We start from the raw sequence: 25,519 nt of genomic DNA, 5'->3' as shown, positions 1-25,519 counted from the left end.
TGAGCCTGACTACTGCAGCAAGACAACAGCTGCTCTCTCAGTCTCATCCATATCTTACGGAGTCCCCTAGGGAGCATGGGGGAAAAAAAATATTTTGCATTCCCTTGCAAAAGAAAATTTTGCAGGAACTATTGTGTTACTGCTCAATAAGTTTTGCATTCCCTCACAAAACCTATTTTGCATACAGTCAGAAACGTCAATTCAAAATTTCAAGTATACACATAAAAGAGACTCAGTGAAAACGTGTTTATATATTCCTAACTCTGGTGCAAAAAACTGATTTATTCACTGCATGTTTACAAAACAAGGTTAAAATGACTTAACTTCACAAATGTTGTCAATAAATCTAATACAAAGAAAGTACAACACAATCATCATAAAAAGTATCAGAAATAATTAAATATAATCTAATTCTTCATCTAGTCGACAACATACAAGTGGTCATATGATTGGTTTCACTCAGTCTGTGTTTGGATGCAGACTCATCTAAATACTTTAGAGCTGCTTTATGTTCTAAAGCAGCTGGTTTTGAGCATAAAGCAGCTCTAGATGATCACAGACACTGTTTCAAATTCAAAATAAAAAAAAAGAAATCATTCCAATCATACATACATTCCAATTGAGCCTAGTTACTGTGCAGTGCATCCAGGTTCTAATTACTAAAAAATTGGTTCAAAATGTTTTCTGTTTTAAGAAATCCAGCAGATTGCATCGAGTCATTGACTTTCTGCATCCACTCCTGGACATAGCAACAACAGACAACGACCTGCATTATGTCAGTAACTTTGCAGCAATCCACCTGGTGGTGGTTTGAGAATACACAGCACACACACAAAAAAGAAATAGGAGCTCTAATTCCGGAGTACTGTGTATAAGTCAAAAAGAAGACATTAATAGCAGTTGTAGCTCTCTTAGTAGCTTCATCTAGGAGAGAAGCATCTCTGAGATGAGTTATGACCTGGATTTAAAGGCTAGACTCAGGGTAAAAGAGAAGATATGCAGTTAGTCACAGCAAAAGCTTGACTAGCAGCTTTACAGGAGACTGGGCTAAACACTGAAAAACACGATCAGCTGTATCATGTATAGAAAGAAAACATTAAAACTGCCAGATCAGATGTGGCTGTAATGAAGAGTAACAGACAGAGAGAACATGAAGCTTAAAGTTGAAATAACAGCAAGTAAGTTAATTTGGAGACGAGCAGATCCAGCGCTCATGTAGCAGACCTCACTTCATTTAAGCGACCTGACTCTAACTTCCTAGAGGATCCATCACTCTGCGTTTCTGAGGTCTGAGGCCGGGGTCCAGATTTTATCTTTACACCCTTCTTACTCCAGAATGTGTCTGCCCCCCCGGCACTGTCCGGGTCACTAAAAGAAAATTTACAAGAAACAGAAACATAAAATACAGCTGTTTTCAAACATCAGACTGTTCCCTTGCCTAAAGGAACCTCAGACTGAAGAACTCTTGGCCTCCAAGTCACTTAAACTAGCTCTTTTTTCCATTTTTTTTTCCCAAAGGAGGAGGCGTGGCTTCAATATTTAAGAATACCATAAATTGTAGTAAAATCTCTTTGGGTCTCTTCACCTCTTTTGAGTATCTTGGAATTGAGGTTAAAGGCCGCAAACGAACTTTGACAGTAACTCTATACAAAACTCCAACTTTTGTGGAAAATTTCTTTACTGACTTGAATGAGCTTCTATCTCTCATATGTATTGATTATGATTGTTTAATAATTGTCGGTGATTTCAACATTCATGTTGACAACCCCCAAGACAGAGGGGCAAAAAAGCTCGCTAATATTTTAGAGACTTTTGGTCTAACACAACATGTCAAACAAGCAACGCACACTCAAGGACACACACTGGACCTGGTTATCAGTAAGGGTGTGAATATTTCCAATGTCTCTGTAACTGATGTCGCCCTGTCGCATCACTTCCTGTTATCTTTGAAAGTTCTTTATCTTTTAACCCACTTATACAAACAGCAACCATCACAAAACGTTCTCTCACTGAAAACACAGCAGAAACTTTTAATCAAATCTACTCTTCTTCCTCACCCTTAACACTAGAAGGGCCTTCTAGTGTTAAGCTGTAATGATGTAGATAAGTTGGTAAATGATTTTCAGTCTAAAGTCTCGGATATTATTGATTCCATTGCCCCAATTAAAATGAAGGTTGTGTCTGGTAAAAAAGAAATCTCCATGGAGAAATACACAAACAGTTAGATCTGCAAGACAACTTTGCTGTAGGGCAGAACGAAAATGGCGTAAAACTCAACTCCATGTTCATTATGACATCTATAAAGAAAGACTACGTAACTATCATTTAACACTAAAACATGCAAGAGAGGCTTTCTTTGCAGATGTCATAAACAAAAGCATTAACAATGCTCGAGCTTTATTTGCAACAGTTGACAGAATCACAAACCCTCCTGTGACCTTACCGCCTGAATTCCAATGTATTGCCGCCTGCAACCAGTTTTCCAGCTTCTTTTCAGAGAAAATTCAAAAAATCAGAGGATTAATCTGTACATCCACTATAAAGTCAGTACCAATGCTGTGCCCAAACAAAACAAATACAGGAAAAATGACCCAATTCCAACTACTTAATTATAAAACCCTACAGGAAATTATAAGTCAACTAAGCTCCAGTTCCTGCTGTCTGGATGTTTTACCCACACATTTCTTTAAGAAAGTCCTGCCTGTTATTGCTGATGACCTGATCCAAAGAGTAAACTCATCGCTCTCATCAGGCGTTTTGCACCAGGCTTTGAAAACAACAGTAATCAAACCACTGATAAAAAAGAACAATCTGGACAAATCACTACTGCAGAATTACAGGCCGATTTCCGACCTCCCATTCATCAGCAAAGTTATTGAAAAAGATGTGCGTAAACAATTAACTAGTTTCCTAACAATAACCAACCGCTTAGACTCCTTCCAGTCTGGTTTCCATGGTTACCACAGCACGGAGACCGCCCTCGTAAAAGTGTTCAATGACATACGATAAATACGGACTGTGGGAGAACCACAGTGTTGGTTCTGTAGGACCTCAGTGTTGACCATGACATATTACTGAATCGACTGGAGAGTTGGGTCGGACTCTCTGGTCCAGTGCTTAACTGGTTTGAATCCTACATAAAGAACAGGAATTTCTTTGATTCAATTGAAAACTTTTCATTAAAGAGGTCAAAGGTCACATGTGGGGTACCCCAAGGTTCAATCCTAGGACCCCTCTTATTCAATAGTTATACGCTCCCACTAGCTCAGGTTATAACAGGAAATAATATTAGCTACCATAACTATGCAGATGACACACAGCTCTACATTACAATGTCACCAGGTGACTCTGAACCCATCCAATCACTGAACAGACGCTTAGAACAGATAAATGTGCGGATGTGCCAAAACTTTCTCCAGCTGAACAGAAACAAAACTGAAGTTATTATTTTTGGACCTAAAGAGGAACGATCTAGAGTTATAGATCTAGAGTCAATGCAGAGCTTCAGTTATTACAACTGAAAACCAGCGATCAGGCCTGAAACCTGGGAGTAGTGATGGACTCTGACCTGAACCTCCAGAGCCACATAAAGACAGTTACAAAGTCGACCTTCTATCACCTGAAGAACATTTCCAGGATTAAAGGACTAATGTCTCAGCAAGATCTAGAGAAACTCATCCATGCGTTTATCTTCAGTCGTATTGATTATTGAAAATGCATACTGCGCCACAGCCCTGCCCCCCCTTGGCAGGTCGGACCACATCTTGGTAAGGATGACTCCCAAGTATGAGTAGGCAGCCTGTGCGCATCAGGACGGTGAGGAGGTGGACACAGGAGGCAGCTGAGGCACTGCAGGACTGCTTTGGGTCGACAGACTGGGATGTGCTCTGTGGGCCTCATGGGGAGGACATCGACAACATGTCTGACTGCATCACGGACAACATCAGATTCTGTGAGGACACTGTCATGCCAGCCCGGACCGTGAGCTGCTTCTCCAACAACAAACCCTGGATTACCAGTGACCTGAAGGCACTTCTAAACAAAAAGAAGATAGCTTTCAGGTCTGGAGATAAGGAGGAGCAGAGGAGAGTCCAGCGTGAACTCAGAGAGACACTGAGGACATGCAAGGACTACTACAGGAGGAAGCTTGAGTCTAAACTCGAGCAGAACAGTGGGAGAGATGTGTGGAAAGGAACGAAGCAAATCGCTGGGATGAAGGGGAAAGACACACAGACATCTGGGAGCCTGGATAGAGCAAACCAGTTCAACCAGTTTTTCAACAGGTTTAGCTCACCTCCTGCTACTCCCCTACCACCACCATCCCCCCACACATCCACACTGCCCCAAGTTGTTCAATCCACCTACCGGCCTCTGCTACTGGGTGAGAAGCTGCGGAGGATGGGTGTCAACGACTAAGTGATCTCCTGGGTTACTGACTACTTGACAGGCAGGCCACAGTTTGTCCGTCTGGGCAGTGTCCTGTCTGATGTGGTGGTCAGTGACATAGGAGCTCCACAGGGAACTGTGCTTTCTCCCTTTCTCTTCACCCTGTACACCACTGACTTCCAGTACAACTCTGAGTCATGTCACCTACAGAAGTTTTCTGATGACTCAGCGGTTGTCGGGTGTATAAGGGATGGAGGGGAGGGGGAGTACAGGACACTGGTGGACGGCTTTGTGGAGTGGTCTGAGCAGAATCACCTGAGGCTCAACATTAGTAAGACCAGAGAGATGGTGACTGACTTCAGAAGGAAGAAGATACCTTCACGGCCACTGAAGATCAAAGGGGAAGTGGTGGAGGAGGTGGAGGATTACAAATACCTGGGAGTTGTAATCGGCAACAGACTGGACTGGGCATCTAACACTGACGCTGTGTGCAAGAAGGGGATGAGCAGACTCTATTTTTTAAGGAAGCTGAGATCCTTCAATGTGTGCAGCAAGATGTTGGAGACCTTTTATCACAGTGTTGTTGCTGGTGCCATCTTCTTTGCTGCTGTGTGTTGGGGAAGCAGCATCAGAGCCAGCGACTCTAATAGACTAGACAAAATCATCAGGAAAGCTGGCTCTGTACTGGGACTAAGGCTGGAGTCCCTGGAAACTGTGGTGGAGAGGAGGACACTGAAGAAGGTTCTGTCTATTATGGACAATAAACAGCACCCTCTCCACCACATAGTGGACAGACAGCGGAGCACCTTCTCACATAGGCTGCTCCAGCTCCGCTGTCGTAGGGACAGATACAGGAAACCCTTCCTGCCACATGCCATCTCACTGTACAATAAAAGCTAAATCATTGTTCTGCACTAATCAGTCCAATTTTGCACAACTGCACTGTGGCACACTTGCTGTACATATATTTACATATACATATCTGCATTTTTTGAATCTGCAAGGACTGCTCTAAGTTGCTTTTTATATTAACAGCATTTTATATTTTACAATTTATAGCATTTTATATATATTTTTTTAAATTTGTATTTTATCTACAACTAATACTCAGTGGTAGTTGTTATTGTGTCTTGTCTCTATGCTGTAACTGCGAAGTAATTTCCCTGCTGGGATGAATAAAGTACTTCTATTCTATTCTATTCTATTATTGCAACAGCGTCTTCACAGGTCTGTCCAACAAATCAATCAAACAGCTGCAGCTGGTCCAGAATGCTGCTGCTCGTGTTCTCACTGAAACCAGGAAGATAGAGCACATAACACAAGTTTTAAAGTCCCTACACTGGCTCCATGTAGCTCAAAGAATAGACTTTAAAATACTGTTAGTTTACAAATCACTGAACGGCTTAACACCACAATACATTAAAGATCTGCTGTTGTTGTATCAACCCTCCAGATCTCTCAGGTCTTCCGCTCTGCATCCCCAGAACCAGAACCAAACGAGGAGAAGCAGCTTTCAGCATCTATGCACCACAAATTTGGAACAAACTTCCAGAAAACTGTAAAACAGCTGAAACACTAACTTCTTTTAAATCTAAACTAAAAACCCACCTGTTTAGAATTGTATTTGAAATGTAATCAATTATGAATTTAATGATGGAACTTGACTTAATGTCATGTTTTGATTGATGATTCTAAGTTGCATTGTGTTTCTGTGTTTGTAATGATGTAAAGCACTTTGAAATGCCTTGCTGCTGAAATGTGCTATACAAATAAAATTTGATTGATTGATGCAGGAGAAATGATCAGTTTGTCCTCCTGCAGACTAGATCTACAGTATAGCAGCATAGCTACAGAGGTTAGCCTAAGCTACTATAAGAGTACTATAAGGTAGTATAGCCTAAGCTCTAAGTTTTAAGCTTAGTGTTAAAACAAGACAGGGTGTCTGTCTCACAGACTTAAACTGAGAGCTGGTTCCACAGCAGAGTGGTCTGAGAACTAAAGGATCTGACTCATATTCTACTTTTGCTAATTCTAGGAACCAGCAGTGAACCTGCAGTCTGAAAGCAAAGTGTTCTGTCAGGAATATATGGACCAATCAGGTCTCTGGTGTATGATGAAGTTGGTTATTGAGAGAATCTTATATTTTATTCTGGATTTAACAGGGAGACAATGAAGAGAAGCTAAAACAGGAGAACATAGAATAAATATGATCTTTCTAAAATTATAATCTCTAAGGTTCCAGTTCTGTAATAGGTGCTAAATCTTACCTTAAGTCCATCCCACCACAACAGCTATTCACTAGTTGCTTTATTTTATGATAAATCCAGGTCAAACTGGTTTCCAATATGTGTGCAAGGAAGCATAACTCTAGACCTGCTCAAAGTCATATGCCTTTACTTCAAAACGCCAAACTCTCCCTGCTTCAGAAACACGGTAGAAGACTGTGCCTCAAAGTTCTAACTCACACTGCAAACATCAGAAAAAAATGTCTTGCATGGAGATTCTCTGATCACCTGGCGTTATGGGACATTTTCTGAAATAAACTCATCTCAAATTGGAAAAATGGGTGTTCGGTGCAATCAGTTTATAACGTTTTCTGACTAAACTAACTTCACAGAGTTCTAATGTATAGCTTAGCATTTTTGGATGAGTACACACATTTTTATTTGACATATTTTATTCAGACTTTTTCTTTTTTTAACTGTGTTTGGGAGAGCTTAAAAATATATAATAACTAAGATTGATGACCATATTAACTTCATCTTACCATCAACAAAATAGTCAGAGTGCCAGAGACCGCAGAAGTTGAAGTCCAGCACAAACCTAAAGGATAAAACAAACACACACCTTAGAAAAAAACAGTAGTTTGATTTACCAGGAGTCACTGAATGTGATAATTAAAACGCTGGGTTGGGGCCAGTCTAATTTTCTTCTCTGTTACTGACCCAACAGTTGAAACTTTCTTTGGTACCAGTGTTTGAGTGGCGGAAATCAGATCCACAGTAATCACAGAGTATACGGCACTGATCCTCCATTACAGATACAGATACTTACATCAAAGCGTTGGAGAAGAGCCATCTCATCAAAGCCAAAATCATGTAGAACGGCTAAACAGGAGGAAGGAATTTGCAGATTTCAAAGGAAAAAAAATATGTTGAACTACACACAATAATAATAACAGTCATAATAAATGATTTCCTGTGATTCACTCTGATCTATGCTGTCAGAACTCTATTATATCACAAGTTGCTAAGTGTGCTGAGAGACTTACACTAAGCAAAGGTCGAGCACTGCTGGCATGATGGTGGCTGTTCTTGCACATAGCCTGGTAGTCAAACAGAGACACTCTGCAAATAAACATTCAGGTTGGGTTGAGGTTGGCAGCAAACAGAACGGCTCAGCTGAAAGGTGTCTGACAAAGTCCTACTTTTTAAACATTCCCATTTTGATCAGTGAAGCCATGACGGACCCATCCACCTCCCCAAAGAAACGACCAACCTGCAAAGAATATTGTGTTTTATTACACTCCCATAACATAGACATATAGCACAGTTCTATTTAAATTAATGTTAGCATTTAGCAAACTGGTGCTTCATGTACTATACACTGTACTGCTCTTCTGACTGGTTTCTGTCAGAATGTAAAAAATACAAGTCAGAGCATAATAACACTGAAGATCCAGTCTGCGGTCACCTATAACAGTACTTATGTGAAAAATTTGACTATGCTTGTGATAAACAATGGAATACCATTTGAATGAAGCAGAGATTATCATTTTTTGTATATTAGAAATTTGACAACATCGGACTGTTTAATGAAATTTCTTGTAAAATTGTTATAAAAGTCACCCTATGCTTTTACAAGTGTAGCCCAAACTATAACACTGTTATAGCTTTCTAAATTAGAAGGAGTTAAACTAGAAGGAGTTCTGACCACAGGTGACCTTCCTGTTTACATAAATAACCAACTATTGTTTAGATTTGCTTATTCGGACAGGGAAGCTAGTGCCTATCTCTAGCGGTCACTAGGTAAGAGGCGATGTACAAATCTCTAGTCCATCAGACTGTATGACAAACGACCATACACGCAAACCAATTCAGTTTATTTATAATGTAGCGCCGATTCACAATGCATTTTTCACAGCACTCAAATCATACAGTTCAAATCACACACACGCAGTTCAGTTGCATACATTCCAAATTGATTCTACAATGTGTGCACAATTATGCAAGTCTTAATTTGAGAATTGATCACAGGGCTCCCTTAATCCAAAATGTTTATATACTTCAAACATCAACGTTTAAGAAAGCAAATGAGGTTTTGGTTTTCTTAGGAGAATATCTGTATATCACTGTCATTGTGCAAAATTATTAGGCAACTGTCATGACTCAGCTCATGCCAAAACAGAGCAGTAGAACTGCTTGCTATGGGGAGAGTAAGAGCAGTCTGTGGTGGAGTTAGTAGCTGACTATGTGATCCCAGTCAGTTGCCACACCCACGACCAAAAAGAAAGGATCCCAAAGGGAACCCTACAAAAGTTATACAAAACAAAACTGGCAAAAATGTCTTAGCCAATACCATGGCTAGACCTAGTGATACTAGGTCTGTCTCACTACCTTCCTCACTCTGGAAACTGGAAAAAGTGTAAGGGGTTTGGACGGAGCAATAAAGAGAGCCTTAAGAAGTTACATGAACCCTTCATATGTCTTTCCTTAAACTTGGGTCAGGTTAAATGACCCAACAGGGCATTTATTGCACAGAGATTTGAGATTCTTTATTGGACTATACACCATTTGGTCATCCAAACAGTTTGCTTCTAGGAGGACAGCATGCTCTGCTCTGCCAGGTCTAGCTGGATTAATCACTGATTTCTACTTATGAAGTACAAACTAATTGTAAATGGCCTTTACTTCTATAGTGCTTTATCAAATCCAGAGGACCCCAAAGCAGTTTATACTACATTTACACAGATTCATACCCTGATGGTGTCATGCTACATCATAGCCACAGCTGCCTGAGGTCAGACTGACAGAAGAGAAACTGCCATGAACCATCGGCGGCCACCAGCAGACAAGGCAGACAACTGAGACAGACAGAGTGGGAGTTAGAACCGCCAATCCACCGGTTACAGGATGAACTCCTACCTAGGCCTGTCACAATAACAAATTTTGCTGAGCGATTAATTGTCTCAAAAATTATTGCAATAAATGATAATATTGTTTGAATACCTTTGTGCAGTGATAGACATTATTTTATGGCAGTGTTTTTTTTTCTAAGTGATCCATAGAGCAATCGTTCATGCATAGAGGTCAGTTAGAATAGGTCGTCAGTGTTTTTCCATGGCAACACTTGAAAAAGAATGAAACAAAAAAAAAAACAGAGCAATACTTCATTTGAATAAGTGAGCCAAAGAGCCACTTGTGTCACCAGAGATCCAGGTTGCAGATCCTTGGCAGATGGAAAGCATGATCATATACAGTAGCTAAAAGTGGAGCAATATAATTTTTAATTAATTGTTAAAGTAAATTTATGAAGGTTAAAAAAATCCACCACTGAATATTAACATGAGACATTTAGTATAATAACTGCTCTCCCTATGCATTGCTATGGGCAGGGCCCAACTAGAAAATCCCTGAAGAAATTTAACTGCCTGCCAAAGTGTGCCCGTAGGTTTGGACCCAGCGTTCTGATGCTAAAAATTAGCATCAATGCTTAAAAAAAGCTGCAATGTAATCAATAGCATGAGGAGAATGACAAGAATGTTTACTAACATAGACTTGCACCATTCAGTATGATAAAGTAAGTGTATCAGCTAAAATTAGCCAAAATGCTAATGTTAGTGTGAATGCTGTCAGTAGCATGTGGGGCATCACTAGGATGTTGTCTATAATTGACTTACTCCATTCAGTATGCTAGACATGGCTAATAAATCAGAAAAATAGCTAATACCTTATTTAAGCTAAAAGGTTAATGCTAATTGACCCAGCGAACTGCCTTGCATAGCAAGGCAGTTCACTAACCTAAGAGAGAAGGATAATACAGGCTAATATTATTGCACCGCCTATGGCGGTGCACTAACCAGGGGGGAGTATTAAGGCTTTTATTTTGAAATTTTAAGTAAGCTTCATTTTAAATGTCCAAACAAATCCCATGAGTAACAGTGATTGGGTTAAATCATTTCTATAATGCTCAAAAGAGCAATAATCTCATGTAAAATTTGTCAAGGCTTTTATTTTTAAATTTTCAGTAAGCTTCATGTTAAATGGCCACACTAATCCCATGTGTAACAATGGTTGGTTAAAATCAGTTATATAATGCCCAAAAGAGCAATTACCTGATGTAAAAATGGACTGTTCATTCAGCAATAAGCTGTAGCACTCATAAACAATTAGCATTGTCATTAACGATCCAAGGAGAAAATTTTAAGCACCTTATGAATGTTGATGTTAGTTCTCTGAAAAGACATTTCAGATTAAACTTGTCTAATCTATTTTTATATAGAAAAATATTTAATTCCTTCAGTTTTCTAGTTTCTAATCTAGAGGATGAATCACAGGTATTTGGATATAATAGTTAACATTTTTGCAACACAAACTTAAAATCTCTGCTCAAGCCTTTTTTGTTTTTTGCTGGGTCGCCATGCTCCCTACAATTTTCTCTGCTCTTGTTTATTCTTATTAGTAGTGATGTCATTTCACTACTGTAAAAGTGTTTGTTGCAATATTCTATAGGCCTAATGTTTACGTAATGGTGGTGTAGCACTTGGTAGATTCTCAGTGTTTCCACACCTGCCTGAAAAACTCAGAGGTCAGCAAACACGTCAAAGCAGCACTTTGTCATATGCTTAGTAATGCCACTGGGAATACAGTCAACATGCAAATGAAAAATGAGCTTCTTCTGCAGGTCACTTTAGATCAGACTATATCTGGGTACGTAGTTGTATTTTCTACATTTGAACACCACTTAGCTGGTAAGTCTAAACCTTACCGATTAAACATTTTTGATTTAAAAAAAGGTTTAAATAGAATAATTTATCTGTTTTGTAAAGTACAGCCGACCTGCCGGACGTGTGTGAATGTGGTGAATAAGTATATTTATAGCAAGTTGGTGGGTTTAGGATTAATCCTCATGCTATGATTCTTAGCAGTTAATCCCGATCTCACAGGCAGCTGTAATGTGGACATCAGATTACTAATCCATTTCTGTCTTGAGTATACAGTATTACACTTCTACACAAACTCCAAAATTTTACAAATCCTACCCCAATCAGGAACGTAAAAAGTCTACTGACATAATTTAATAAGTCTAAAAACAAGCTGTACTATTTGATGCATAAAATAAATGCACAATTTGCAGATTTTAACCAAATCCCGAAAGACCAAAAGTGCTGATTACTAGCAAATAGCTCTCCTTATGCATTGCTATGGGCAGGCCCCAATAAAGAGGAGTTCTATTGGGTGTAGAACAATAGGTGCCTGCCATGCAATGCATGGAGGCCCATAGCAAAACAATGTCTCACAAACGGACTTATCCTTCAGGGAGGGAGAAAAGAAAGAGGAAAAATAGAAAAAGCCAAGATAAAGGTGTATTTTAATGTGTCTTGGTAACATAATGTAATGTAAAAGATTTATAAAGCTGCTAACAGAAAATTAGCTTGATAGCGGCCTGGAATGGTCCAGTTCAACAGCCAAACATTTATGCTAGGTTCTTTGTGTTTGTATGAAACTGAGTTTAAACTTTAAAGGAGTTGATTCTCCTGCTTGGCTCTGTATATTTCTGAGGTATTTTTGACTTGAAAACAGTGTGTTTCATAACGTTTGATAACAATAATTAAAACTTGTCAATGTTTGACATTGTCTAGCAAAATGTTTTTACGTCATGCTACATAGCTGCTACGTGGACCTTAAAAAGCTCCGCCCACAACCGACCGACCGCAAGTCTCACAAACAAAGCCTTTGTTTCTATGTAAACATGACTGGATTAGTGCATCATTTCTACCGGATTTTCACAATATATCAGCTACTACAATGGACAGAGGAACTAACAAGTCCATGTCATCATCTGGGAGCAGGTTACTGGTTTCTCAGTCACAAGCTGGTTGCAAACCTGAGGCCAGCAGGTGTCAGTCAGTTATGGTAGATCTGAAATTTGGTTTGATGACTGAAATATGAGAAGCTACAGACTGACAGGAGGAACCAAAGAGCTCTGTAAAGGTAAAGGCAAATCTTCTGAAGTTGAGATATAATTAATTTAATTTCACGTAATTACCACGGTAATTATGTGAAATATATTTGTTCTATTTGATGTTTGTTGTGAATGACGTATACTCACAAACGACCGAGGAAATTAGTCCAACATTTAGAAACTACAGTGGCTGTAATGAGCCACAGCAAAGGTAAACAAAGATAAAATAACCCGAACAGGTGATCAACTCAAAACCACTCTCTCTCCTTCTCTCTTTGTAGTTTAAGCACACCTGTTACCGTGGCAATCGCCTGCGCCCCGCAAGACGAGCAAAGATTACGTTAAAAACATAACATTCAGTTCGTTACGATATCAAGTTTCCAGGCTTGATATTTATTTCTCGGTTATTAATCAGCGCTTCCCTGAAGCGGGGCTGAAGCGCTGATTAATAACGCCGATGGTTGATTGACTAGCTGTACTTAGTGTACTAGAGTGGCTAACAGTTTAGTCCAAAGCCTTTTCTGCTCAAATAAAATCTTTAGTGTATGTCAGATAGAGTACACATTGGATATTGATCTGTTTAGCTAACGTAAGACTGTGTAGCAGACAGGCTTCAAGGTGTAGAAGTTGTATCAGTACTGCCATTACGCTGTAACGGAAGCGTGTGTTTGTGAGACGGCCACGCACGTGACCACGTAGAATTAGCATCAGCCAATGAAAAGCAGTCCCTGTGGTAAGGTCCATTGATGAACTGCTCTATGCTGTAGTTGGGGATATGTTTCTTGCTGCTGAGCATAATCATTTTGTGGCTGAAACAAACATTGTTTTTACATCAACTTCTAAGTTATGTGAAACTTCTGTTAAAATCATTTGAAGGCTCAGAATCAGTCCGGTACCGGTCCACATTGTCAAGTGAGAAAAACTCGCCTGGTATAAATTACATTTTTAGCTATTGGAGTAACGCTTAAGAGAAATTTATTTAATCAAAGAATGTTATGAATATGTGTGCATGTATTCCATCTTAAGTTGGACTGCACTGATTGCAGTTTTCTGGCCGATCCCTGGTTACTGATCTTTAAAAAGCCTGACCTGCCAATTTTGATTTTGGTTGATATGAATTTTTTTTTGTCTGAAATGTTGCTAAATGTAGCAAGAAAGTCGCTGAGTTGGCAACAGTAAATATTGCTAACTCTAAATGTTCAGACCTGACCTGGTGGGTCAGTCTGTCAGTCACACCTCTCACTGTAGAGCAGAAGAGGACAGAGACTGATTTTTAAACCTTTGATGACAAAGATAAGATTAGGAGATAACATGGGCTTCACATGTAAGTACCGGCCAATCATGATCCCCCAAAATTAAGGAAATAGGCGCCCAGAAATCAACTGGTCGATAAATCAGTTGGCCAATAAATGTATCCTATTATACATGTACATAATGTAAACAGCACTGCCAGAGATGCAATACGTTTATAGCAGGTGTGTGAATGGTCTAATGATCAGACTGCTGATTACAGCCAGTCCACATTGTTAGCAGAACTAGAGGGCCCCAAAACCAAATTTTGCTTAGGTTCCCATGGAGGCTTGGCCCGACCCTGCTGCTCAGTCTCGTCTGACAGACATAACATTGTACAGTTTTTTGAAAAGCAGGTTTGATGAATTTTCCCTGCATGGATATAAACCATCAGACCTTCTGCAAACTGGCACCTCTCTATAATGCTCCACCAAGGTCAGATGACGCTAGCAGGTGTAACAGCTGCTGTAATCTCCTTAATGCAGCATAAACACGTGGGTTAAATCCTAATCTGCATTTAAATCCCATGAACCATCCAGATGTTTTTGATAAGACCATAAAATGATCCAAAGAGTCGCAAAACCCTGAAATTCCTTTTTCATCCAAAATAACAGTCAGAGAGATGAAGAGCAGTTCCACAACTAAATCTGAATAATTATTAAAAAAAAAATGCAGCTTTGGGATTCCAAGTAGCCTGGACTTATTGGTTCAAAAATAAATAAAACTTAAATTAATTTCAAAAACACTTTGCTCACCACCATAAGGAAAAATATCTTTAGAAAGTATTTAATCAATATGTACCTTTTGCTTAATGCAGATCTTTGAAATACAATACAGGACTACTGAGAACTGCAGATGAAACCGATGCATTTTATGACTTTATGTTAGGTTAAACCCCAAACTACTTAAATCATTGGGAGACTTTGGTAAAACGTCATTTTTTTATCAGCATTTTTCTTTTTACTGGAAGAAATATTAACATCTGTTCCAAAATTCTCAAAATATTCAAAAAACTATTTGTTTTTTGATAATTGCATTGAGAAATCAGCTGACCGGGAGTAACTATTTAAATGTAACAGACTCACATCGAGGCAATTCCCACTTAATAAGAAAATTACAATATTAATAATAATCACAAGAAAGTCAACATGTTACTTTAAATGTTTTGTCATATTTAGTAGGGTTTCTATTTGTTGGCGTAGTCAGTGACATTGCAAATGAGAAAGGTACTAAGACACTTTGAAATACCTACTGAAGAAAAACCAAAATACAAAAAAACATATTGATCACAGTAATTTGTTAATATTGCACAAAGAACCATGTGTGATTTTATATTTTGCTTCCAAAGTTTTAGATTAAGAAACCTCTGGGAGCAGAATTCGTTACTCAAAGAATCAGATTAAACATTTCATTGTCTGGCTGTGCTGCCATTTTGTTGCGCTTCTCTCTCAGACTATTTTAACGAATACAAAACTGTTGTCTTTAAATTATTACATGAGACAAGATGTCTTCAGCTAAAGTGAAATAAATAACTAAAGGCTAAAAAAACCTCCAGAATCAAGTTTTTATTAAAGAGGAATATCATAGTGTTTTAACTCCATTATGACCACATTTATATGTAAAACTAATTTTGATTTTATGGCTGTAGAAGTAAGGATTCCACACAGACAGGCACCAGATATTACTTCTTTTTTTAGCTGCTCTTGTGGTTTAATTGTAAATAAAATATAACTTACCTGTTATTGCACAACTGTAGTATTTGTTTAAAGCTACATCAGAGTTATAACAAGAGCAGAATTGCCGATGAAACTTACTTCATTCCTCTCTTTAGACAGCAGGATGAAACCATTGTTGTCAACTAGGTAGCAACTCAGGTCCTGATAAAATATGAGCAAAACTAATTCTTGTAGTTATTTGTTGTTAAAATCAAAGGGAATAGCTTTTGTGAAGATCATCATATAAAAAGGTAAAGTCATGTACTTACATCACTTTCACAGCTCAGAGGACACACCCCCTCAACATTTGAGCACTGAAAACAAAAGAAAGAAGGTCACTTTAACTTGATGAGAGTAGTAAAAATAATAATAATAAAACCTAATTACTTACATCTGTGTCACTGGGCTAGAAGAAACACACACAAAGAAAAGTGATGAAGACAAAAAGATACAGATTTAAATCAGTTCAATATTATCATGCTCCACACACCAGTTAGTCCTATATTTATGACTTGGGAGGGAATAATTTGAGGGAATGGGAAAACAAAAGTATTTTCTGATGCATCAAGATGGACGATTCTGACTTTATTTACAAAAGACAAAATTTGATTATCTTCATGATTTGAGAATCTGGGCATTTTGATGTTGAATATAACATGAAAAAACAGAATCACTTTTCCAGGATCCATGGCATGGGCAGAATGAGTGACAATGAAATGAAATTACTTGAAATACAAAAAAATAAAACAATATTAAAAGTTTCAGTTTGGAGGTTGATGAAAAACAACACTGCAAGCCAGAAGCCAGTCAAGCTAATGATTCCAAACATTTCTTGTTAGTCAAATAGGCATTCCACTAAAACCTGATCCTGAACCTTTACCTACCGAACACAACAGGTAAAAAACATCTAACAGTGATCTATTTTGATACAATCTTACATCACATATGCATATTGTCATATTTTCAGCATGTTGTCTGCTTCAGACAGGAACAGTGAAGAAGAATCATGAGTGTCCAGTAGAGGGATTTAGTTTAGTTAGAGATAAAGCAGGTTTGTGGCTGGTCCTTCCCACCTCTAATCAACAGAGCAAATCACTGATTCCCTTCTTTTCACTTTTGCTTTATCTCATCTTCATGTTTGCATAAGTCTGGTTATGGTTAATTTAGGAATGTCTATTGATAATAAAAATGATTATGATTGTATCTTCTATTTCATATTATCTTAAGGCACCAAGATCAAATATAACTTAACATCTTGTTCCATGATTGTCTTTCATTTTCCATTTTTGTTACCCAAACAGTATTGACCAGTGAACAGCAAAATACTAAGCAGATAAACCAACAAAAAAAGAAAGGAAAAAAAACCCTGTATGAGTCTTTTGGGGGTCTGTGAGCTAGCTGCTGTCGCTCACCAGACATTTAGACTTTGAGTTTCAGTTTAGTTGAGGACAGATATTTAATACAGAATATATACTTAGCTACTAAAACAACAGCTGGAAAAAAGTATCTTTAGCTTGCTTTTTTTTTTTTTTTTTTACTGAATGTAAGTATCAGAAATTAAAAAGGGATTTTTGGAAATGTTAACATTGTGGAAAAGAGTCTTTGTTATGTCACTAAGCAAAGATATGTTTAGTTCTACATTGTGCAACAAGCAGTCTGTAAGAAGATGTTTTTATGTTTACAGAAAAACTATCTCAATTTTTCACTTTTTCTCACAGATTGAGGATGATGCATCAAGAAACACAATAAAATAAGGAAGGTTCAATGGTAGTGTGAGGTATCTATTAGGAGTGCACCAATTGCAGTTTTCTGGCCAATTACCAATCTTTAAATGCCTGACCTGCCGAGTGAAATGTCGCTAAATATAGCAAGAAAGTCATTGAGTTGATAACAGTGGGAACGATTGGACATGACCTGGTAGGTCAGTCAATCCTCTCACAGCAGAGCAGAAGAGAACAGTTGATTTGTAGACCTTTGCTGAGGTAGATAAGATCAGAGAATAAGATCAACTTCACATGGAAGTATCAGCCGATCATCAATCCCCCAGAATTAAAGAAATCAAGGCTGATTCATCAGCTGGTCGATTTATCGATGCACCCCTAATAAATATGAACTTGAGCAAAGGAGGGCACTTAAAAATGAAAAGAGACGACTAACAGTCAACATCATTCAGTTTATCAAACATCCCACAAATTGCTCATGAGTGCTTTTGTCTTGCATTCACCTGCTTGGCAATGGCCCAGAACCTTTTTTCCAGCCAATCCAAGGACATCTGTACCCCGATAGCTAAAAATAGGAGACACAAACACACACACAGTGTCAGAACAGCTGCAAGACAAGTTGGAATCTGCAGAGGTAACATTTTGTTTTGTTTGCTGAAGAAGGACTAAGGGCAGAAAATCGCCCAAGCCTTACCTCTGTCTGTACAGAGGATGGAGCTGTTAGCACTTTTGCTTACAGTGGTATCTTTCTGCTTAGAAATGAGCATATCCCACCTGTGCATATATTGGTAGGATACATGCACAGGTAAGAGCTTTCTCCCCCTACCCCTAAACATGCAGGTTATGTTTACTGGCCTCTGAGTTGCCATTAAGTGTGAGTGTGTGCATGTTTTTTTTGTCTATTTTTTGTGTCTCTAGTTTGTCCGGTGTTGGACCTGCGACCTGTCCAATGTGGACTCTCCTTTTCTCATAGGAATAGAAAATGGATGGATGGATTTATGGAAATAGGAATTTAACCTTTGCTTAAATGACTGTAAAGTTTTACTGACATGTGTTCTGTTTCCCTTCATGATAAATATAGAAGCTGTCAGACAAAAGTCCTGCATCTTCATTTTAGGTAGTGGTGGGACTCTATTAAAATTGCAGGGTCTGTAAATAATTAATCATAATTAATCACGTTTTAATCAAACTATTTATTATCAAAATAAGCAACATTTCAAATTCAAAGTCCCTTTATGTTGCTAAATTATTGAATAGACACATGAGCTCAACATCAAAGATATTTAATGTTTTTAGTCTTTTATTTAGGTTATTTAAGCATCAGAATGGTGCAAAGTGTTGCTATACCCATTAGAGTTCAAGTGTTTCAGGAAATGTGAACTGTGAGTGTTAGCATTAGCATTGGGGACATCTGTGCTGCTGTTAAATGTTTAGCATTGAGATGCTATTTTAGTCTTGAAAAGCTTTGCTGCAAGGCTAACTGCTTTTAGCAAACCTTGAACACAGTCTTACAGAGAATTAGCTCTCACTGGGAGAAGCAACTTAATCGTCAACGCTGTTGTTTCTAAACTCTGATTGTGCATCAGATATATAGGCATACCAGAAACACACAAATACAAAGGCACCTTTGTATGTAAAAAAAAATTAATTAATTGCGTAAAAAATTTCAATGTGTTAAAATCTATGCAATTCTTTAATCAAAAGTAACCACGGTTTATCCTGGTCCTATTTTTAAGTAATTTAGCTTTTGTGTAAGAATCCAATCTACTGGTCATCTTTTGTGTTGCTGTCTGGTTCCCATTAATTAATGAACTCATATTGGAGATAGAAGGTTTAAGTTCAACAGAGATAACCATATTTATTTTTTTATAGAACATAAATTATTAGTCAAACTCCAAGTGAAAACTTTTAGGTCATCTGTAAAGAATGACCTTTAAGTCATTAAATGTTCAAAGAAATGATTACAATGATGATGCTGATGATAACTCATCTGTATTATAAAGAAATATTTCATGATAGAAAACATTAGATTAGGAACTATTTTGGAAAAGTAGGTGGAGTTAAAATAGCATAAAAGCTTTCCAAAACTTAGTACTAAACCTAATCTAAAACCAGCACTTCTTATGAGGCCCAGGCTTCGGGAACGATAAGAAGAAAAACATAGTATTTGTTGGGAAATACTGTGGAGAACTGTGTGTGTGTGTGCAAGAACACACACCCCAACACACGCCCGCACACACACAGCAGGAGCTCTGTGTGTCTTGTCTAGTCTCTGTTTGCTCTCTTTCTCTCTCCTCTGCTCAGTAAGTTGGCAGATTGCACGCTGGATGGAGAGCTCTGCCTGACCTAGGAAGCTCAGTGAGCCAGTGATGACGATGAAGAGGAGGAGGCAATAATCACGGGTGGATGAACTGGACTCAAATCCAGCTATAGATTCCTACTTTACAAAGAAGAGTAAGTTCCTGTAGGTTTTATACATTTTCCCTTTCAGGGTAATTCTAGCTCGTTCAGAGTCAAGATTTTTTTCAAGCTAAAACCCTTTTCCGTATAGCAGGTACCTCAGTGAAAAATGCAGATAAAGAAGAACAGGAATGATCTATCTTCGCTGCCTCTCTCTGGAGTCTAAAAAGCCGAGCAGACGGTGAGTTGCTTGACAGTTTTGTGCAGATTATGTGCACAAAATACAATAACCTAAGTTAAGTCGTTCTTCTGGACGTTGTAAAATTTCAATGCTGCAATAAACCACACATAATATGGTAATCATAATAGCTTACAATCTATTTCTTATTATCTTCATCTAGTTTGAAAACTGTTCGAAAAAACAACTATATCTTAGTTTTCTAAACTTCTGTACAGTACAAACATTTTGCAGACGTGTGACAAATGTTAGTAATTCTGTTTGCTAAATAAAAACAGCAAAAGTCGGTTTGCCGATGTGAGTGGGGAAAGATGTAGGAGGATTTGCAGAGATTTTACCTTCACCGCAGCCACTGCCTGACAAGTAAGGTTATACTGGCTGAGAGAAAGACCTTCAGTGCTGAACTTCTCTTTTTTTATTGATGTTCTGTAAAGGAGCAGCAGCATGACCCTGAGGATCAGCAAACACACAGAGATATAGAAGTATAGTCTGTAATCCCCATGATGTTGGTGACATTAATTCATTGTGATTTAAAGTAAAATGGGTGCACCATTATATCACACTGAGTGTGTATGTCTGTGTGTAAATGCATTAGCATACTTTTTTCCCTGCTCATCTCTGCCTCTGTCTGGATGCTGCAGTGTGATGGTACTGCAGAACTTTTGCCCTGCTGTTTCTCTCGAGCTGTTTGAAAGAAAAATTGCTGCACTGGGCCTCAGGGGAGTGGGGTGTTAGTGAGATAGGGATGTTAACTAAAAACTGGAGGAAAGTGGAGAAATTGCGAACAGCAAAACGTCCAAAAATGATTGGAAGTTTTGAGACAGACACAGACTGAGACTGCCAGTTTTCATGAAACAGAATGCTACTTGTGCCTCCTGCCTTACCTCAAGCTTACCCCAAAAGTGAGCTTGAGGTAAAACAGCTGTGTTGTCTAAATTTGTGTTATGATAACATTGTGGCAGCAGGTAGAGATATTTTCTATTCTTTTAGCTGTCTTCAAATATGTAGGTGTTGTGGTATAAAATAAAACTTCTTTGGGAAAAGAAAAAACAAATCCACAGGGCCACAAGTGACTAAGGGCTTTCATAGGAGTAAAGCTTCTGCACATTTCAAGAATATTTAAAGATGAAGTAGATGATTTAGAACCAATTTAGCCAATAGTAGAAAATGTTATATCTGTTCCAACAAGTGAAAAATGGAAAAGTAAACATGCCAGATTTACAGTGAGTTGTAATATGACTGCATTGGAAATAATTATGTTGAATAAAATTAATTAGATTGCATGTAAATAAGAATTAATTTGAAGGACCGGGCCAGGTGTTTGACCACCATCTGAACAGGCTCCTGGAGCCTCAGTCTTACTCCACACCCTTCAACTGTTGGGTTAGCTGTCTAAACTAGCTGCTGGTGCCACAGCTGTTTCACTGGCCCTCTAGTCATCATTCCTCTTCAGCAACAGCACAAACTTTTACTGGAACGTTTGCAGGGCTGGTCTGGTTGGAGAAAAACGCTGGTCAACCGATCAATCCTTACTTGGCTACACCTATCAGGTTAGCTCCAGCCCCATCAGATCATCAGCTACTCAAACCAAACACGCTAAGCTCTGCTTATTTCTCCCTGGTGTTCTCCCTCCATTAGCTCCCTCATTTTCTCCTCCATAATTTCTATATCTCTTCCCAGTCTTGTCTTCTTCCAGAAGTTACTGTTCCCATTCAACAGGATAACCTGGACAAAGATCTGCATCGTTTGCATGTTCTTTGTTAAAGAAACTTTTGAGCTTTTTTCCTGTCTGCTGAGCATCTAACTTATGTGGACCAGAAGCTTAAATGACATGTTAGGCTACGTCTGGTTTTAAACAGTCCTTAGAATGAATGAATTTTTTTTTTACTAGAAGGTACAATAACTGACTCAAGTTCTCAGTTAAAAATGAGAACTTGAGTCAGAATTTTGTCACACAGATATATGAATAGTCTAATGTAGCCACTGGGTTTCCTGAGTTTCAATATGAGTGATGTACAAAACATACATGGTGCATGTACACATAAGACAATGTTTAGTATTATTTTCATGTGGTGGGATGGAAGGGACTGATGTAGGACGGCTACAGTGGAGGTGGTGATTATTGGGTATGAGGGTGATGCTTTGTATTCATCCAGATTTGTTTACCCATTTTACAACAGCAGTTGGTCATACTGATCATGCTGCTACAATCATCAAAAGTATTTACTTGTCTGCCTTCGCCCACATACAAATGTAAGTATCATTTCAAACTTTAATCTATGATGGTTGTGCACCCCTGCATATGCTCATCAAGAAAGACTTTTCACAAGATTTAGGAGTGTGTTTTATAACTACAGAAACACATTTATAAGGATAGACACAGACATAGGATGAGGCCTGGCTTACAGCATCTACTCCACTAATAATTTACCACCTTTAGAATACTAATTCATACCAAAGATGGTCTTTTGGGTTGAAGACAGAAAAAAATGAATGCCAGTCAAGTTCTTCCACACCAAACTCTTCCTTTGTCTTTATTGTTTTGCTTTGTTCACTTTTTTGGAGTCACGTGGGAAAAGGAATAGGGCCACCCCCAAATCCCAAATCACTGGGAGCATGAAACTTTTCAATGTATCTTAGTAAGAGTTCCTTTTACTGAAACTAAGAGCCTGAGACCGGCTCCTGTGAATCAACCCTACGCCTTAATCCTCCCTACAACAAACCTTAACATTTAACTCAACCGAGTCGAACAAGTGCTGTTCTTCAGGGAACAGTCAAATTCATATTTGTCCATCATATTGTCAAACAGCAAGGCATGATTGAGAGAAAGTCTGATGCTCAACAAACCAGTTCTCTACATCACCTTTCATTGCAACATTTAGACCCATCTGCTTGGCCATGGGGACAAGTTAAATTAAGCTTCCCAGGCAACAGAAGGTTGTACGTAGTTTGAAAGTTGGTAGCTAACGAGTGTGTAGAAATTTGAGGATGCACTATGCTGCACTGACAGCATAGTGCACTGATTCAGCTCTGTAATTTTTTCTGCCCTACTGCCTTAGGGGTGAGTTGTTACTAGTTTCTTCAAAATTTTTGTAATAGCATCAACAGTTGACTATGAATTATTTAGTAGTGAGAAAAACTCTCTACTGTAGTTAATCCACTAGTGACATCCTGTCATGGTACAACACAGCAATTTCTTAAACCCCTGAGAGCGACTCATCCTGCCACAAATATTATGAAAAGTATCCTGCATCCCAGATTTTATAAACCTGTCTATGGAAGTGATGGACTCATCTGAATGTTATACTTTGGAAACATGTCTTTTTATGTTTTCCCCATCAAAAACTCAATTCTACTTCAATTTCATAACCCCATTGTACTTTAACATTTTCTTTAATTACCTCTTCAGGTTGAACCTGGATGTCAGGGTTACCCAGCGCCAAGCAAGACCAGCCAAATGTAAACCAGCGCTTACGGCAGAGTTAATGCTGAAGACATGAGGCATGGACAGAGTCACCATGGGAGTTTGGGTGAGTTTCTATAAACCCACCCTTCACACTGTAGGAATGCAGTTACTCCTTCTGTTGTTGTGCAACTCCAAACTAAGAACGAATTTGTAAGAATTTTAATATCTCTGTCCACAGGAGTGTTTCTAAGAATGCTATTCTTCATTTGTTCATGTCTTCTAGTCTATGAGGCTTCCACTGGAGTGGTGCTGGTTCTGCTGGGGCTTCTGGGCTCAGTCAGTGGCTGTCCTACTATCTGCACCTGCTATCACAACACAACTGACTGCTCTGCTGTGGGGCTCGTCTCTCTGATGCCCATCCAAAAGCAGCTAGGCTTGGATTCACTAGTGCTCCATCTTTCTCAGAACAACCTGTCCTCCTTGGGTAGCAGTGATATGCTGAACCTCAGCAACGTGGAGCTCCTGGATCTGTCCCACAACCATTTTCACAGCTTGCAGCCTAGAGCTTTCATTGGCCTGAGCAGCCTTCAGTGGTTAAATCTCTCTTCTAACTACCTTGGTGTTATTGTAACAGCCTCTGACCTCCCTAACGGCACAGTGACTGGCCACGGACTGAATGGAAGTGTTGGTTTAAGCAAGGAGGTCTTCCAGGGATTGTGGCAGCTTCAGGGGCTTGATCTGTCCTCTAATAGCCTTCTATTGTTGCCAAAGGGCCTCCTGGATGGGCTTCAGAGACTCACCTGGTTGTCCCTGGCTCGCAATCGGCTTAAGACCCTGGACAGAGTTACATTTGAGCCCCTAGTTAACCTCCAGCAGCTCCAGTTGGCTGGAAACCATTGGAAATGTGACTGCAAATTGAGGGATTTCAAGAACTGGATGGAGTGGTTAATTTACAGAGGTAAGCAGGTCAGCGTGTCCAAAATAGGTGATGAGAGTAGTTTGATACAACATTGTCATGTTGTCTACTCACATGTCTCTTTGTCTTACAGATGGGCAGGTAGATGTGATGCAGTGCAATTTTCCCAGGAACCTGAAGGGCAGGGACATCCGTAGCATTCCAGCAGAGATGTTCACTTATTGTGCAAGTCCAACCAAGGATGTTGCATTGAATCAGGCCACTAAGCCTCCCTGCCCGCCAGGGCGGCTCAGCAGCACGGATGAGTGTGTTCGGCAGCGACATAGGCCAGTCAGCGTACGCAGAGCACATGGCACACAAATAGTGGCGGGAGTGGTGTGTGGCACAGTGTGCATCATGATGGTTATTGCAGCAACTTACGGCTGTATCTATGCCTCACTCATGGCTCGGTACCAGAGAAAGATGAAGAGCCGCGGGCAGCCTCTGATAGCCAAGTCTGGAACTGAAACTGACCTGGATGACATCCCAGCTTTATCTACTGACACACCCAAAGACGGCTATGACTTTGTGTATGGATATCGAATCAGCAGCTTCTGACACGCCGAGATCCAATTGCTTTGGCAAGTTTGCTCTTCAGTTCTCAAACAGTGTCTCCACGGAGAAACTCTGCAATTCTGTCACTGTGCTAAAACTCTTTGGGCATGGAGTGATTGTATAACTTCTTTAAAAAGTTAGACTAGGTGAAATTTAAAAACTGTAGCACATTTGAAATGCATTGGTGTTCTGCATATGAAATATATAGGTGTGCTGATTGGCACATCTGGACATTCTAGTTTTTTTATTTGTGTTTTCCTTTCTCTATCAAAGCACCTGACTACAAGCTTAAGATGCATAACAATACAAATTAAATTAGTTTCCCACCACTTCTGTCCGTTTAATATTTGACAACTTGTAAAATTATGTTAATTTAGTATTTTTCTATCATATCTTCTCAGCACAGACAATGATATATGAGTGAATACAGCTTTAAGCTTTAATGTAACAACTACATCTAAATACTTACAGACTTCTGCTGTCACCTAGAGGAGAAGCTCTGAACTACAAGCCCCTTCTGTCAAGGTACGACATTTATGGAAACTCTCCTTTTAAATACCAACTGCTGCATAAACATGTGAGGATGTCACATGACCAATCCTTAATAATCAAGGATTTCTCTAGAAGTTTCTCTCTTTTGAGGAATGAATTTGTTTGAAACATTACCTC

General features: G+C 39.0%; 2 protein-coding genes across 4 annotated transcripts in view; one reads left to right on the top strand and one right to left on the bottom strand.

Annotated features, from left to right (window-relative positions):
• Positions 1–25,519, bottom strand: part of LOC102231641 (voltage-dependent calcium channel subunit alpha-2/delta-4-like) — a 54,765-nt gene that overhangs the window by 3,326 nt on the left and 25,920 nt on the right. For all 3 annotated transcript variants that reach the window (XM_023327001.1, XM_023327012.1, XM_023327007.1), the window contains 8 exons: positions 17,800–17,861; positions 15,967–15,981; positions 15,845–15,889; positions 15,675–15,737; positions 7,814–7,884; positions 7,658–7,733; positions 7,441–7,493; positions 7,154–7,209 (listed from right to left, as the gene is read on the bottom strand). In XM_023327001.1, the coding sequence (XP_023182769.1) occupies positions 7,154–7,209; positions 7,441–7,493; positions 7,658–7,733; positions 7,814–7,884; positions 15,675–15,737; positions 15,845–15,889; positions 15,967–15,981; positions 17,800–17,861 (441 nt within the window). The remainder of the gene's footprint in view (positions 1–7,153; positions 7,210–7,440; positions 7,494–7,657; positions 7,734–7,813; positions 7,885–15,674; positions 15,738–15,844; positions 15,890–15,966; positions 15,982–17,799; positions 17,862–25,519) is intronic.
• Positions 19,664–24,870, top strand: LOC102231378 (leucine-rich repeat and transmembrane domain-containing protein 2-like). The gene is made up of 5 exons (XM_014474611.2): positions 19,664–19,750; positions 19,848–19,937; positions 23,344–23,464; positions 23,624–24,298; positions 24,390–24,870. The coding sequence occupies exons 3-5, from the start codon at positions 23,431–23,433 to the stop codon at positions 24,851–24,853; spliced, it is 1,173 nt and encodes a 390-aa protein (XP_014330097.1). The 5' UTR covers positions 19,664–19,750; positions 19,848–19,937; positions 23,344–23,430; the 3' UTR covers positions 24,854–24,870.

Source organism: Xiphophorus maculatus, chromosome 2 (genome assembly GCF_002775205.1).
Source record: "Xiphophorus maculatus strain JP 163 A chromosome 2, X_maculatus-5.0-male, whole genome shotgun sequence".
NCBI classification, from domain to species: domain Eukaryota; kingdom Metazoa; phylum Chordata; class Actinopteri; order Cyprinodontiformes; family Poeciliidae; genus Xiphophorus; species Xiphophorus maculatus.
This window is presented reverse-complemented; position numbering and strand designations above follow the sequence as displayed.

Coding starts and splice junctions, on each gene's coding strand:
- LOC102231378 (XM_014474611.2), top strand. CDS start 23,431: ATGAGGCATGGACAGAGTCACCATGGGAGTTTGG. Junction 23,465..23,623: donor GAGTCACCATGGGAGTTTGG/GTGAGTTTCTAT, acceptor CATGTCTTCTAG/TCTATGAGGCTTCCACTGGA. Junction 24,299..24,389: donor GGAGTGGTTAATTTACAGAG/GTAAGCAGGTCA, acceptor TTTGTCTTACAG/ATGGGCAGGTAGATGTGATG.